The sequence below is a fragment of the Ascaphus truei genome, chromosome 2 (genome assembly GCF_040206685.1).
Source record: "Ascaphus truei isolate aAscTru1 chromosome 2, aAscTru1.hap1, whole genome shotgun sequence".
Lineage (NCBI taxonomy): Eukaryota > Metazoa > Chordata > Amphibia > Anura > Ascaphidae > Ascaphus > Ascaphus truei.
In genome coordinates, this window is record NC_134484.1 from 185,739,434 (window position 1) to 185,757,185 (window position 17,752).

At 40.2% G+C, this 17,752-nt stretch overlaps 1 protein-coding gene across 2 annotated transcripts in view; it reads right to left on the bottom strand.

Moving 5' to 3' along the window:
* Positions 1-17,752, bottom strand: part of PHACTR1 (phosphatase and actin regulator 1) — a 442,415-nt gene that overhangs the window by 389,684 nt on the left and 34,979 nt on the right. For both annotated transcript variants that reach the window (XM_075585688.1, XM_075585691.1), the window contains exon 2: positions 4,474-4,620. In XM_075585688.1, the coding sequence (XP_075441803.1) occupies positions 4,474-4,620 (147 nt within the window). The remainder of the gene's footprint in view (positions 1-4,473; positions 4,621-17,752) is intronic.

Sequence of the window (17,752 nt, forward strand, 5' to 3'; positions counted from 1 at the left end):
CGTAATTTATTCAGTTCGTGAGGTTGCATATTCAGAAGAACACAGGCAGCAGAAGCAAAAAAGGATCACCTAATGACTTCAGTTACAATTGTGAAAGAAAGGGAGATGCTTAAAGACTTTCACAAACTTCAAGGGCAGAAACAGTGTGTGGAACTACCTTGTTTTCTAGAAGAAAAGCTCTACAACAAGAAATCATGGCATGAAATTTGATGCAAACAGCCCATATCTGTCAATATTTCTATGGTCGTAAGGGAATTTATACATTTCTAATTGCAAAGAATAATGTAAATGAGAAACTGAAAATAAAAATATATATTGTACCATATCTGAGCATCAAACTAACATATTTTTATACATTAGTTTAAAGAACATATCACAGCTGATTAATTGTCCCTTTGCAGAGACCTGGAAGCCAGGTCCAAATATAGTATTTCCTTTGTGGGCTCAAGCTATGCAGTAAAAATGACCAACCTTGCCAAAATGTTAAACATTTTCAGAGTGTTACCAATTCTAATTTAAAGGAAAGATAGGAAGTCTCCAAAAGAACTTTTCCAAATGAATTTGGGTTTGGTAGAAAACCCAGGGTCCAAAGTACTGTAGAATCTTGATTAGTTCCATACACTCTAGGGATCTGACTGTCCATTGCTTTATGGCATACTATAAAGTTGCATAATGCAGTCAGCTTCATTGTGGCACCTAAGCAAGTGTCTAGTAAATGGGTTGATATAGAAGCCTTTCACGCCAGACCTATTTACAGTACAGTACATAGATTTTTTTAAACTTTGGCTTTCCGAAAAGTTCATTGTCAGGAGTTTCCCCCCCCCATGCTTTTCTTATACCCCATTGTTTCTATTGTTTTAGAAATAATAAAAAAATGAAATTAGAAACAAAAGATAATTAAATTAAAATTGAAAGAGCAAAAACACAGTCATTTTGTAAGGAACAGTATCTGATGTTTTAATGCAATCTTCTGTACTTCAAAGTAGATATGAATGATAAAGATGCATATTTATTAGTAAATAACATAGCTACAACCTGATAATGATATTTAGTAAGGAAGGTGAAAGTTGCCATTTTTTATTTTTGTCATACAGGTGCTTGATATACAGTAAAGAGGTCTGGGAACACCGTGGGTATTTCTCAATTTTAATAAAATTAAGATTTCCTAAAAAGCTACTACAGTATATACCAAAAAAGGTAATTTTGAAGGCAAGATGTACAAATGAGTTCAGCGCCTCTGGTTGAATAAATGCTATAATGCAAATGCAATATGTAAAACCAAATCAAAAAGTGCACATCACAATCCTGTGTTTTGCCTTTAATTGTAATATTTCTTACATTCTTAAAACACCAACCTCTGCCATTGTCATTTAATGTGGTGATATGGAAATATTGATACCTGATCTCTACTGAATACATGCAACATGTACTTTTCAGGCCAACAATGGTAAGAGATCAGATTTTGAGTGAAATGTGTTTCCATATACTGGAGGTAATTACCATTAAACTATCAGTACACACAATGTACAGTATGTAGCTGCACAGATACACTAACAATAACTACACTGTACTATTCTGGAGCTGCAACTACCTAGAGAATGAAGTCAGGAAAGGTTGAGGCTTGACATCCTCCACTGCTGCTGACTTCACTTCACAGCTTCTCTGCAACTTTCATGGAGTTTTGCGACATTAGCAGCAAAACGTGTTAGGTTGCGTATGTGTGATAAGCAAACATTTGACAAACGCAAAACACACATTGCTTTGATTGTTAACCTGTAAACAAAATTGCCAAAACTTTAAGCTTTGTACAAATTTCTATTAAATATGCCAGACCGTACAGAGAATGAACTCGGACATATGTGTACATCTCTACAATTTAGCATGTGAACACCAACAGAAAAAGTCCTATTGTACAGGTATTATAGGTATTACACATCAGATCAAACAAGGATCAGTGCATTGAGGCACTTTTGTTTATGTTTTCACTGTGCACTTTTAAGGAAAAGTATAGAAATTCTATTAATAAATAGCACTGCAGCTTTTACTGGTAGAGGCATGGAGTATAGAAAAATTTGCCTCCAAATATGAACTGCTGTTGTAATAATAAAAAAAAATGCATTAGTTACTGTAGTATATATGTTTTTGGTAATACTTGCATTTTTTTTAAATATATGATATATTTACTGTTATATAACATTATAACCTGAGCCAGATATGTTTTCATATTTTCACATAGAACATGTGTTTTATTAATTATGAATAATTATTACTATTTGGTATTTACATTTCATCACATACATCATGTACATATGTACATAACACATCTGCTTATCCATTAGCAATTCCAAAAAGTGTCCCTTAGAACAGATTAAAAAACCAATGGCCTCACCTTTACTAGTTACCAGATGTTATGTGAATCATGTTAGATCGGTTGGTTGTGTATAGTATTTTAGATGCATTGGATGTTTGTTTCTATCACTGTTTGGAAAACAAAAATTATATCTACTTGAACTACTTAACAAAACTCCTACATTGCACAACCCTGCTTTGTGTAGAAATGTAGCAAAAGTCAGATAATTGAATTATAAATGACCAAAGTCCCATGGTATATGTTACTACCTTCAATACAAAAACATTTTTTTTACATCTCTCTAGTTAGGAAAGCTATTTCAGCACTACTAGGTTAAACAGCTCCTAAAATAGAACTCTAGGCAGGGGACACGTCCTCTTGAAAGAAAAAAATATTACATTATTTTTTATCATGGGCGGTCTTCTAAACGGCGGATGTTCCTAGCCCCCTTGCTAGAAAGAAGTACAAGATGACAGAAGCATAGACTACTCTCCCATTCCATTAAACTGTAGCAGTATAGGAGCACACTTAACAAAGCAACTGCTAGTGAATACAACTGAATTAAAGCATTATAATAATTCAGGATTTTTTTAGTTCCGTGTTGTACAGTATGTACAACAAAATGCTTAAGAAGGAGAATGATTTAAACATTTAAAAGTCAGTATACTGTTCAGTAGAAGTAAAATACCATTGTCTACATTTGAAGTGCTCGAATGAACAATATGAAATACACTTGCGAAACTCCATGTTTGATTGAGTGGTCTCTGTGCAGTTCTCTTCTAGCCACAGCACTCCAATCACCATGGCAACACATCCTTTTATTCAACCCAGCAAACACACTTAAACAAAAATAATTTTATGATAAAATTAGCCTTCTGCTTTGCTTTTGTGTGCACTGCATTCTCATAGCAATATACAATGACTCATATTTGTATTCCCCAATAGTAGTTTTAATAACTATATCTAAATTTATATATGCATTTAACAGATTCCTTAAATAATATTGAAAAGAACAAAAAACGTAAGTATTTGCAGTAACTTGAATGCAGGATGCATAAAACATGTAACCTATGCTAATTAGCATATTTTTCATCTGTTATAAGATCTGGTGTTTATTACTTGGGAAACATTTTTTAAACAAAATTCTAGCTCTGCAATTTCAATGGCTTCAAGTTGCAAAAAAAGAACATGGATTTTCAGCAACAATTCAAATTGAATGGTGGTTCAACACATTGGAAGATACTAACACTTTACCTTACTGTGTTCTTTAAATGCATGGCAAAGCACCTGGTAAATGGTAATAAACACAATAAAACATCATGCTGCCAGAAATTGTTTAGTCAACATGTAGTGAACTCAGATAGTGACTTATATGTCAATTCAAAGAGTATGTTTACAGCAGGGCTTCACTACTTTAAAAACACCCAACATAGGTCTTTCTCATCTCCAAACAGTTCCACATAATGTTCAGAGAACAGCACACAGAATAATAAATGTTACTGCTACTAACTATTCCCTATTCAGTGTAAGCAGCTGATCAATTTGTGTCACCATGATAAACAGTAAATAGTCTGATGAGGCATAGGTCATGTTTTAACACTTCCTTTGGGTCTCCAAGCTCTTCTTCTCGTCATACACTGTAATCATATCAGCAGCCCCATGCTATGACTTTATATAATCTCTTCTTCCTTGAAGTCTATACCTCTCTGTATTCATTTCAGTCAATGCATCATCGCATTCATAGTTCAAAAACTTAGGACATGTGATCTGGGGTTGGGGTTTTTGGTTTCTGCTCCCATTCATTGTTGGGAAATCAAAATTGGTGATTTATTTCACACCAAGCAATTAAAAGCACACCCGGGAGAGCAAGTTCTGTGTATCCAAGGCAATGAATGACCCTGGAAAGAAGCAGCTGTCCCTCTACCATTTTTTGCCACAGGATAGTAAAAATACACCCTGGAGGAAACCCTGTGACAGCTCCAGGACATGTCACCTTTTAGGTTTCGGGATGTCACCTGCCTGAGACACCCAGAGAATGACACAAAGGAGCATTGGTACATTGTGTGTGAGGCATTTCAGCACCGGGTAAGGGGACAGCTCCGGGAGAGCTGGGAGCTTCTTACCTGTCGCCAGGTTGAGGGAAATCCTGGCCTCGGCCAGATAAGGGGTGTCACTTTTTGACCTGACTCTCCTGATGGGTCGCCGGTCAGTCTCCTCCTCTGAAGATGCCGCCATTAAGGGGTGAGCAGTGTACAGGGTCGCCCGGCGAGCTAATGCAGTGGGGAAAACCAAAACCAAAAAGGGGGAAGGACGAGAGGGAGGAGGAAGAAAAAGATCAAGGAGGAGGGGGAGAGGTGGAGGAGAGAGAGAGAGGAAAGGGAGAAAGGGGGAGAGAAAGCGACAGGAGGGGGGAGGGGAGGAGGAAAACGGCAGAAAGACAGACAGGGGAAGGGTAGGAAGGAGAAAGAGAAAATGTGTTAAGGATCTGCGTTTAGATGGGAACCGGAGCAGAGAGAGCAGCAGTGAATGGGAGGTGAGGAGATCCCTCCCCTATCTCAGCAGCAACAGCATCCTCACTATTCATGTTCATAGGAGCAGAGATACAACCACAGCTATGGAAGGGGACATCTCTCCCAGGACCATGCAGCGAGGTCCATTGGCGGGTACAAGGGAACTGCTGTATTCATCCTGGCAGCATCTGATTTTGGAGGGTTACATAGGAATTCATAAACCACTACTAGTGCTGGATGGGACTGCATTAGGTTAATTCAGAAAACCTCATACAGTAGATGTCTAGCTATAAAGGCTGAGCTGAAGTGATGTTATGGACTAAAATAAAAATGTCATTAATGGCACAATTCTGACTTTAATGACAACGAGGGCTATGTATACTCTGGTTAACAAAATGTACAAACTGAGGAAAATCAGCAGCAGTCGAATTTTAGGGAAAAAAACACCTCATTGCTTTCAATGAGATTTTCTTAGTTTGATACACACCTGGTGCAGCGTTTTACCTGTTATAAACCTTGATACATAGCGTCAAAAGACTCAATTAAAGTCCTGTAAGCCAATAAGGTGGGGATGTGAGATACCGTACTGCTGAATAATAAACGAGACTTGCTTTCAATCAACTACAGTAGATTACAGTAGTACTACAGTACACACACAACGGAGGGAGAGGTGACCACTCACCTCGAGATTGTGGGGTTGTTACATGGGTTATCTTTCCCATTTTATTGTACCATACTGTGGCCTCGTCTAACATCTGTACATTTGAATCTAGGATATAGATGTCATTTTTGACTCGGAAATACAAGCATGTGGTGGCTGAATGTGTGTATCTTTAGCAAGATAACTTTTAAAACTCACAAGGGCACACACCACTAAATAATACATACATGTGTTGCAAATTAATCTAGCGAGGAAAACACACCTGACATGTTTATGCTGCTGCTTTTTGTGTATCATGTTCCTATTTCTGCCAGATATATTGATTTATTCAGCCATATTCCTTTATTGGTGTCAATTGTACCACGGATCTCTAGCTGGCAATAATCCAACTTCCTGATGGCTGCTAGCAGTAACATTTCCTAAATAATTTCAGTGCCCCCTCACATAATAATAATAATAATAATAATAATAATATATATATATATATATATATATATATATATACACACACACACACACACACACACACACACACACACACACACACACACACACACACACACACACACACACACACACACACACACACACACACAGTAACCAGGGAAATCCAGGTAACAAAGAGACAGCACATCGCAATAATGAAGTAAATAAAGTGTATTAACAACACAGTGGCTGCCCTGTGTTGTTAATACACTTTATTTACTTCATTATTGGGGAGTGCTGTCTCTTTGTTACCTGGATTTCCCTGGTTTCCCTGTACATGTTTCTATATGGGACGAGCATCTGCCTTCATTTGAGAAACCGTGAGTGCAAACTATTTTTTCATTGACTATATATATATATATATATATATATATATATATATATATATATATATATATATATATATATATATTATATAATCTCGATGAATAATGTAAAACAGAAATGTGGGTTCATAGTACCAAGTGGATGCGACTTTTTTCTGCAACATAAACACATAGCCTTGGTTAACAATTGTAGTAACTATTCTTTGATTACTTATAGCAATAATAACAGGGTCCAGAAGGTGTCCCATCTGTCTAAAACATCTTCCATTAAACTGTATAATCTTCTAGTCAATGAAACTTTAAAGGCAGGTACAGTGAATACCAGTTGAAATGAGAAGTATGTTTTTTGTGCCAGTTAAACAATTAAAAGACTAGTATGAAAGTGACTTTAGAAATTATTGTAGTGAAGACAGGCTTTCCAGTCACATCAATAAATATATGCAGTATAAATATCTTGAAGCAAGTGTAGTTGAATTATGCCTTAATTCTCCAATACACTACAGTACTTCCCAATTGCTGCAGTTGTGTGAACTATTTCATGTTTATATATCGTTACCTCTTTCCTTCCCTTATTCTAGTATAGTATTTGTTTGGTATTTTAATTCTGCAAAATGTTCATCAGATGTTTTTGTTTCATAGAATTATGTTTTAAGTGCAAATGAAGGTCCTTAATCGATTGAGAATCACTGTAATAGTATTGCTAACTGTTCAGTAAAATGCTATTGTTACTCATCTCTAATACTACATTCCAGTGTTTACAATGTGTCCTGCACTACAGTATATATAGTAATCTATAAAGTGTCTCAGTTGGAGCTTCCCAGTGCTTAAATAATAAATATATTAAAGTGACAGTACTAAAGTGATTTCAATATATAGTGAAATAAATTAACGTGACTGTGATTATATATAGGATTAGGATAAAGGCGGCCGCAGCTGTATAAAAAAGTGTAATAAGGCACTGTGAATATAAAAAGAAATCCCTGACTCAAACTCAAAAAAGGAACAGAGTACTTGGTCCCAAACACATGTAGAATCTCAAAGTTTTAGGATGCAGTGGATGTCATTCAAAAGACAGTGGAGATTGAGATCACACTGAGACTGTCACTTTGAAGATTTTCTCTGCAATGTTTTAAAAGTTTTTTTCAATGTGAGTGCACATTTTTTACATTTATTCAGATAATGTTTGTTTATACTATCTGCACTATTGCATTTTTCTCAGTTTCTCCCCCCCAAGATCAATTGCAGTTCACAGATTGACTCACAGTTTGCCACAGTATGGGACATGCTTATTTAATCCAATTACATGTGAGTAAACACTTCAGATGAATTTGCAGACCACATACCTGTTGTGACAATATGGCGACATTATTTTTTCTTGGAGCACATCCACTATATATAGTAACTATGTTATATATCCTACTCAAGATTTTAATATGATACATTGCCTCTTTTAGACCACCCTGTTAGCTACCAAATAAGATCTGTCAGTGGTATCTTTGTTGAGGTTACACTGTAGGAATTGAGGCCAATAACTATACAAGTCAATGGAATGGAACATGGATGATTAATACATCTACTTCATTTCCTTTCCAAATTCCCCTGAAATATGGTGTTTTCAGATGTTCGTTGGTATCATCCTACTGTAGATGCAATCACATTTTAATGTGAATATTCTTTCTATATACATATTTTGATAAGGAGACCCAATATAGTATTATTTATTCAACACAAAGCCTTCTTTTTGAGATATGTAAAAAGTATCCTGTTCTAAACACTTCTGTTTTGGGAGCCTTGGAACACAAAAGATAATTAACAATAGTTTATGGACTCCATCTCAGTGTCCTAAGAGTACTGTGGTGTGCTTACCAGCAGCCATCTTTTTCTAGCTCAGATTGCCAGCGACATTGTAAATGTGTAAAGGAACAGCAAAGTCTTCTTTACTATAAATTAAACCACCCTTGCACTCAAGCACTCACCGTTGTTTGAATATGTATGTAAAGGGATTAAATAGATGAAATCATGTCAAGATTGGATATAGATAGTATATCATGTAGAGTGGTACAGGGTCCAAATTGGGAGTCTCTACCACTCATATCTCAGTCTGGCCTCTGCAAACTCCTTTGTGTATTCAAATGGTTTGGCAGTAAGGCCTCTGGTTTCCAATAGCAGTTTCAAAATGTACATTTTCCATTTCTTTAGAAATGTACTGCTCCTGCTATCCCTATCCAGAGAGACATAAGACCTTTCAGTAGACATGACTCCAGTCTACTAGTTGCCCCAGGATGGGTGGTTAGACCTCCCGGGTGGGTAGCGGGAGGGGTTACTCCCGCTTTCTTTCTCTAGCCTCTTTTTTTGGCCTTCAACAGTGGACTGCAGCCAGCAGCCACAAGGATGGCACTACCTAGACCTGGTTTTCACTAAAAACATTTCTCTCTATGATTTTTCTATTTCTCCCTTTTCTCTCTCTGACCATCATCTCATCTCATTTTGTCTCTCTCACTTTTCCCCTTCTCCACCTCCATCTACCCATCATTTCTGCAGAGACCTACCAGCTTTTGATTCCACTTTACGCTCCTCACTCTCCTCTCTCAGCTCTGCTCCAGACCCTGACAATCTAGTCAGGAACTACAACTTTGCCCAATCCTCCTCTCTTGATCTACATGCCCCGCTTTCTCTCTGCCATTCTCACCCTTCTAACACCAAACCCTGGCTACATTTCCTTTAGCTCTTGCTTTGGTTTCTGGACCGTCTCGTGCTCCCTCTTGTACCGAGTCACCTGGCCTCTAATCTCTTCCTCCAGCGATGCTCTGGTGATGCTCAGGGTAGCCTTCAGTTCCTCTTGCTGCTCTGCCAGGACACAATAGGTACTCAGACGTTCCTGCAGCACTTTTACTTTGTTAGCTGCCTGCAGATTTTCTTCTTTCCCCTCTGTAGGTGCGTATGCAGATCTTGCAGATGGCTCTGCAGTAAGTGCTGTGTTTGGGTGCATTGCTCCAATGCTTCTAACTTTTCCTGTTCAAATTTCATTTTTTCTAGCTTGTGAACCTTTTCATTAATTTCACTGACAAGGTCAGTCAAATCAGAAATTTCCTATTTCAGACTTGTATTTTCTCTTTGTACAGTCTCTATAATTTTCAGGCCCTCCACGTAGTCCTCCTTCCATTTACGCACTTTTGAGTTCAAACTCCAGGTATCCTGGTGTGAGACTATTAGCTCTGGGTTGGGAGTCTGATGCTCCTTCTGAGAGACTTTAAGATCCATACTAAGACTGTGGACATCTTTTTGAGAGTCTCCAGCTCCTCGGCGAGACAAGGAAAAGCCTTTTTAGAGATTTCCAGTTCTGTCCGGCGACTGCTGATTTCTTGGTTTGAGACATTCAGTTCTATGCATAGAGTATAGCTTATTCTGAGAGACTTCCAACTCTACGCAATTGCGAACCTCTTGCTGAGAGACTCTAATCTCTTTCAGTGCCTCCTCATACTTCTGTTTCAGGTTAGCAATCATTTTGTCAGACTTGCTCTGCTTTTCATCCATGGCAGCAACCGCAGTGTTTTCCCTTTCTAGACTAGTCGTCACCTCCTCTAACTCACTCCACAAGAGACACTCCGTTTTCTCCCAACCTGCCTACTCAAGTAAACCTGGCAGTATACATCTCTGTAACTCTTTGTTAGCCTCTTTCTCCAATTGTTCACGGAGAAGGTCACAGTCCTGCCTGGCAGTTTGCATCTTCAGGGCTGGTCAAGGGATCATCACTTATTGGTTCTAGCTCTGCTCTCCTGGTACGGTTTGTTAAGGGTTTATTACAGTCCAGATAGACATTTGTGTGGTGTACCCGACTTCTGCCTTGGGCCTTCTGGAGATTCTGTTCTTCCAGAGACCTATCATCCATTCCCTCTAGGCTGCAGGAAAATCCATCTCCTGGCTTCCTATCAAATCTGTATCACACACTAAATTCTCTTCTACACTTTTAAAACTTTACACTTCTTCCCTGCCTTACATCACATCGCTAATTTCTCGCTATATACCATCCCCACTCTTGCCTTCTGCTCAAGGATATCTTCTCTCTACACCTTTTGTTTCTAAAGCCCTCTTCCGCCTTAAACCTTTTTCACTGACTGACCCACACCTCTGGAATACCCTTCCCTCAATATCTGACTAGCACCTTCTCTATCCACCTTTAAGACCCTTCTTAAAACACACCTCCTTAACAAAGCATATGAGTAGCACCGTGGCTGATACTTTACACCTTAGGCTGCGCTTATAGTGCTGGCAACGTCGCCCGAAAACAAATGTATTGCCGCCGTCGCGTGCGCTTATAGTAAGCGCGACGGCAGCAACACAAAATTTGGAAGCCGGTCAAATTTGATTTTTCAGAGGCTGTCGCCACATGTGACAGCCTCTGAACCAATCAATGACCTGGTCGCCTGCGATGTCGCCGCAAAGTGAATGACAACTTTTGCTAGCGGCGACGGGTGACATCACCTGTCACGTTGCCGTCGCGCGCACTATAAGCACGGCCTTATACATAAACCTTAGCCCCTTACAGATGCACTTACCAGAGCACCTTCGTACTGTCTCTGCTTACTAATTCCATTGTAAGATCTTCGGAGCAGGGACTCCTTTTCCTAAATGTCATTTTTATTTCTGATGCACTTCTTCCCACTATGTGTTATTTGTATTATTTGTTATTTATATGATTGTCACGTGTATTACTGCTGTGAAGCGCTATGTACATTAATGGCGCTATATAAATAAAGATATACATACCTACATTACCTTAGCACTAGTAACCGCTAAGTAATTAAGGGATTAACCCCTCCTGCAACCCTACCAGGAGGCCTAACCACCCACCCTAGGGTGACTACAATCTTCACCCACCCCCTCTACCACCAACAAACTGGGTATTGGTGGTTAAACCCTTCATTACCTTAGCAGTTAGCTACTAATGTAATAAAGCTCTGCTTTTATTTTATATTTGTTACATAGGATTGAAGCAGGGAGTCTCCAGGGCTGAACCACATTACTTTCAGCTGCAGTGCCCCCATCTTCCCCAGGTACAGGCCCCAGCATTGGGTGTCAATATCTCTTGCAAGTTTAAATGTCCCAGTCGAGGGGGCTGTGACACAGTACATTTAAACTTGCATAAGATACCGGCACCCAATATAGAGGCCTGTACCTTAGGAATTATGGGGCCCACGGATCTGAAATTAATGCGGTCCAGCTTTGGAAACCCCCTGCTTCAATCCTATGTACTAAAAATAAAAACACTGCAATCGCCTGTAAGAGCTGTACATAGAGAGGGATCACTTCTCTCTCCTCTCTCTGTGTAGCTCTTCCAGACTGGTGGAGGAAAATAGTAAGTGCAGGTCATTTAGCTTGTAAAGCAACTACAAAATCGAATAGTATGGCACTATTTTTAATAAATGGTATAGAAAATGCTATTTGCAATAGAGAATAACATTTTTCACAAGTTTCCTACTGCGAGCTATGAACATGCCAACACGATCAATTTTGCAATTACAAAATCGAAGCTACTAGAATACGCCCCTAAGACTTTATCTGCAATTTCTTTGGCCATGTTGTGGCACCATCAGTTGTAGCATTTGTAGAAATGTTCTTCTTCCTGTCTGCCTTTTCCTGTCTTTGAGACTTAGTTGCCCTGTTGACTGTAGCCCTCTAAATATTTTTCCATAGATATTTCGAAATAAGACAGAGAACTGAAAATAGGAGCTGTGTCAGAGACTAGAAATAAGTGTTCATTGTGTCTTGATTGTGATCTTGACTTTCTATTGCATTGTACCTTACAAGCCCTTAGGAGTCAGACCATTTCTTGTTGCTTTATAACCCAGGGACACTGGGAATGTGGCCATTCAAAGAGCTGGTGTCATTGCTCTGTCCAGACTAGAGCAGATAGGCTTCAGGCTGTCTGATGTACAGTATAGGTTATAAAGTTTCCTCTTCCTTCTTTTCAAAGTAATATTTTTATTTTTCATTTGAACACAGCAGCAGTGTCCTGGAATATTGACAGATCTCCTCCAGAGGAGCCCCATAGGAATCTACAAAGAGTAGTGAAACGCATAGGGCGGCATCAGAGCTGACACTCTGCAGTCCCATTTTGTGTTTGCGCAGACCAGACAGATCTCTGGAGAGTTGCTGTAGGTAGAGAGGATCCACACCACAACAGACTAGCAGCACTGTTCCAGCAGTTAGCTGATCTCTTCTGGACCCCTCTTGAGTGTCCTACATAGATGATTCCCACATTTATTCGGGAGTTTTTAACTGTATTATCTCATTTGTTGTTAGTAAAATTGATTTGCACCATGTATTTTCCTCCAAAGATAACAGGCAGCCTCAGAGAGCCCAGTATGCTGCGCTATCTTGCGCTGCACAGTGGGGTTGCCTGCGTGTCATGACTGTGCGTTAGGCACGGCCAGCTCTGCTCCACACTTGGACTCTGGGAAACGGAGGGGTCAAGATTTCCCTCCAATCGATTCGGCCCATGAGCCAGCATGAATAGTGGCGTTACACGGTGCAAAACCGTAATCTACCTGTAAGTAGTTTTTAAATTAAACTTTGTAATGTTGAACTAGTAAAATGCAATTTTTTTGCCCCTTTTTTCAATTTGCTCAGATGTGAAGAAGTATTTATATATAATGTTTTATATTTTTACTATGAACATAGTAAGAAAAAGTTTTGAAGGGTTTTCACAATCTGTAACCAATCTTTGTTTGCTGTAAGATTACTTGTTGATTTCACAGGTTAATTGTGCATTAGCTATTATAATTTTGCCCTTTGTTTGTAAAACACCTGTTAGAAAAACAAAGAAAATTGTGTGGCAATAAATGCGCAATAAGCATGCATTTCACTTCACCCTTTCAAAATAAATATATACTGTGTAGTATTGTCAGGGTCGCCTAGACCTCCTGCCTAGCCATAGCTTCCTTGTCCACTGGGTGTGCTGCTGCCTTCTGTTGGCTCTGGGTTCCTCTGTCTGTCTGTCTTCTTGTTGCTCCTGTCTCTGTCCTTATAGCTTGCTTCCTGTCTGTTGTTTTTGCCTTTGCTTGATGTCAGACTCCTTATGCACATGCTTCTGATTCCTGATTTGTTTCTGTACCTGTACCTGTATTATAGAAGTCTGTTCACAGTAAAAGCCCTTGCTGGTAATCTGGCTTGTCCCTATTTGTTCCTGTTCTCAGTCCCTGCCCCCAGACCTGTCCTGCCCCGCCTGTCCTGTTCCAGTCTCCTCGTTGCCGACCTCTGCTCGTTACCTGACTTCGCTACCTGCCACCTGCCTCGGACCCCTGCTTGTTACCTGACTTCGCTACCTGCCGCCTGCCTCGGACCTCTGCTTGTTACCTGACTTCGCTACCTGCCGCCTGCCTCGGACCCCTGCTTGTGACCCCTACTTCGCTTCCTGCTGTTCCGGCCACCGAGATCCTACCCGCCACAGGAGTCTCCCGTGACAAGTATATACCTGGCACATTGTGGATCGGGTATACAGAAGATTGGGAAGGGCTGGGATTGACCCGGCGGTCTTGGTACATGTTGGAACCAATGACAAAGTTAGAGAAAGATGGATGGCCCTAAAAAATGATTTCAGGGATCTAGGCCAAAAGCTTAAGGCAATGACCTCCAAGGTAGTATTTTATGAAATACTACCAGTGCCATGCGCTACCGCAGGGAGACAGTCAGAGATTAGGAAGGTTAATGCATGGCTAAGAAAGTGGTGTAGGAAGAAGGGTTTGGGGTTTTTAGAGCACTAGGACTCCTTTTCAGACAGGTTTTTGGGGGTGCTTAAAGACAATTATATGACCAAAATTATTGAGGAACCAACCAGGAGACGGGCAGTACTGGACTTGGTAATATTAAACAATGAAGAAGTAATAGAAAATATTCAAGTCCTGGAACATTTGGGTAACAGTGATCATAATATGGTCTCATTTGAAATAAATTATCAAAAAACAGATTACTTGGGTTCAACAAAGACCTTAAACTTACATTGGGATGAGGTTTTTGCAAGGAAAATGTAGAAGATAAATGAGCTGTCTAAAACATTGTTAGAAAAGCACACTTATCAGTGTATAGCATTGGGTAATAAGTATAAAAGAAATAAGTCAAAACCAATGTGGCTAAATAAACAGGTAGGGGAGGAAATGGAAAAGAAGAGGCAGTTGTTTAGATTCTTTTAGTCAGAAGGGACAGAGGCATCGTATCAGAATTATAAGGAATGTAACAAAAATTGCAAAGGGCAATCAAATTAGCAAAAATGGATAATGAAAAAAGGATTGCAGTAGAAAGTAAGATCAACCCTAAAAAGGTTTTTAAGTACCGTAATAACAAAAAAATGAGAAAAGAAGATATAGGACCCTTTCAGTGTGAGATGGGCAGGCAGATTATTGGAGATAAGGGAAAAGCAGAGGTTCTTTGTCTCTGTGTTTACCAGGGAAGAATCATGTTCAATTGTAGTGCCGCAGGAGGAGATCACGACCTCCATATTAATGAACAATTGGTTAACTGAGGAAGAAGTTCATAAGCGAGTTGAAAAAATTAAAGTAAATAAGGCACCTGGCCCCGATGGCATACATCCAAGAGTTCTCAAGGAGTTAAGCTCAGTAATAGCCAAACCATTATATTTAATATTCAAGGACTCCATTTCCACAGGCTCAGTACCACAAGATTGGCGTAAAGCAGATGTGGTGCCTATATTTAAAAAGGGAGCTAAATCCCAACCGGGAAATTACAGACCTGTAAGCCTGACTTCAATAGTGGGGAAACTACTTGAAGGTTTAATACGGGATAATATTCAGGAATACCTAATGGAAAACAAAATTATTAGTAATAGTCAGCATGGATTTATGAAGGATAGATCATGCCAAACTAACTTCATTTGTTTCTATGAGGAGGAAAGTAGGAATTTAGACCAGGGTAATGCAGTTGATGTGGTCTACTTAGATTTTGCAGAGGCTTTTGATACGGTTCCACACAAGAGGTTGGTGTACAAAATAAAGCAAATTGGACTCAGTAAAAATATATGCACCTGGATTGAAAACTGGTTGAAGGACAGACAACAGAGGGTTGTCATAAATGGAACCAAATGGAACTTTTTCAGTTTGGTCTAAAGTCGTGAGTGGAGTACCTCAGGGATCAGTACTGGGACCCCTGCTTTTTAATTTGTTTATTAATGACCTTGAGTTTGGCATCGAGAGCAAAGTCTCGATCTTTGCTGATGATACTAAATTATGTAAGGTAGTAGAATCAGAGCTGGATGTAATTTCTCTCCAGTTGGACTTGGAGAGACTGGAAACGTGGGCAGGTAAATGGCAGATGAGGTTTAATACAGATAAATGTAAGGTTATACATTTGGGAAGCAAGAATAAATAGGCGACTTACAAATTAAATGGAGATATATTGGGGGAATCCTTGATGGAGAAGGATTTAGGAGTGCTTGTAGAAAGCAGGCTTAGCAATATTGCCCAAAGTCATGCAGTAGGTGCAAAGGCAAACAAGATTTTATCTTGCATTAAACGGGCAATGGATGTAAGGGAAGTAAACATAATTATGCCCCTTTACAAAGCATTTGTAGGACCAGGCCTGGAATATGAAGTACAATTTTGGGCACTACTCCTTAGAAAAGACATTATGGAACTAGAGGGAGTGCAGAGAAGAGCCACTAAATTAATAAAGGGGATGGTCAATCTACCTTATGAGGAGAGGCTAGCTAAATTAGATTTATTTACATTAGAAAAGAGGCATCTAAGAGGGGATTTGATAACTATATACAAATATATTCGGGGACAGTACAAGGAGCTTTCAAAAGAACTATTTATCCCAAGGGCAGTACAAAGGACTCTGGGCCATCCCTTGAGGTTGGAGGAAAGGAGATTTCACCAGCAACAAAGGAAAGGGTTCTTTACAGTAAGAACAGTTAAAATGTGGAATTCATTACCCATGGGGACTGTGATGGCAGATATAATAGATTTGTTCAAAAAAAGATTTGACATCTTTTTAGAAAGGAAAGGTATACAGGGATATTCAAAATAAGTAAACATGGGAAGGATGTTGATCCAGGGATTAATCCGATTTGCCAATTTTTGGAGTCAGGAAGGAATGTATTTTCCCCTTATGAGATATAATTGGATGATATGTCACTGTTTTTTTTTGTTTGCCTTCCTCTGGATCAATAAGTAAGTATAGATATAGGATAAAGTATCTGTTGTGTAAATGTAGCATACTGTAGGTTGATCTTGATATACCCATGTCTTTTTTCAACCATCTACTATGTAACTACTGTATAATTTTCAAGGACACATACAGTAACTTTTACTTTAGGGATAATAAAAACATAGTGTAACGGGTATTCCCCACCCAAGAGCATATGGTATGTGTGTGCGGGGAACCTAATGTTACCAGGTGTGGTGCTTTACCTGTTAGGCTCACAGGGGGCCTAAGCCTCCGCCACGGGGAGCCTGGGGCACGTAAAATAATAGGAGTAACCTCGTACTCGGTGCAGTGCCTCCACCTGCGATGGCTCCCACCAGAGGGGGAGTGATCCTCGCAGGACAATATATATATATCACACACACAGCATGTAAAACAACAAATAACTTTACTGTAGCAACCGTACTTAATCATATATATATCAACAGGTGTCCCTCTCTAGAGGAGACACTACTACTGCGTCTCGCAGGACGCTACCCCCTTTCACCGGGTGATCCCACCCCGTGTCCAGTAACCCCACACAATATGTCCTCCACCCGCAAGTGAGATAAATATATGTGTGACTGCGCAGCCACTATGTCTTATATGAATCGATGGTATAGTTGGTGCACTTGTAGATTACCTGCGGAGCACTCCAGTGCCCGGGCCTGCCAAGGAGCTTCACAAAGGATCCTGATGACGAGGGAATACAGGAACTACCGTCCGGGGCAATCCCACCCGGATGGCTGCTGCAGCCGCAGCGGAGGTCTGAGCCCAAACCTCTGGATGGACGCGCAGCGTCCGCTGTGTCCCTAACTGACTCTGGATAATAAGGGGCACGGTCCCTAACCTGGGGCCTGTCCCTGAATAACACTACACTACTGGTGGCTCAGGGCTATCTGGGGCCTAGGGGGCTGCTGGCCTAGTGCAGGGAGTCACTGACTCCTGCACCCTACCTCCTTCCCCTAGCTGCTCCTGACGCCGACTGACTAACGTGCTCCAAGCCCGCGAAATGTATCCAATCTCCCATGCAGGGAGATGCTGTAGCCCTATTGGCTCCCTGGGGTCATGTGGGGTGCTCCTAGGCTCATGGGATATGTAGTCCCTTCTCTAGAGCCCTCTCTCTATTGGCAGCGTTCGCGCGGTCTATCTGCGCATGCGCAATGTCCCTGGCTGGGCGCCGCATGCGCTCGGGAGCCGCCGGGGACCTCCGGAGCACCGG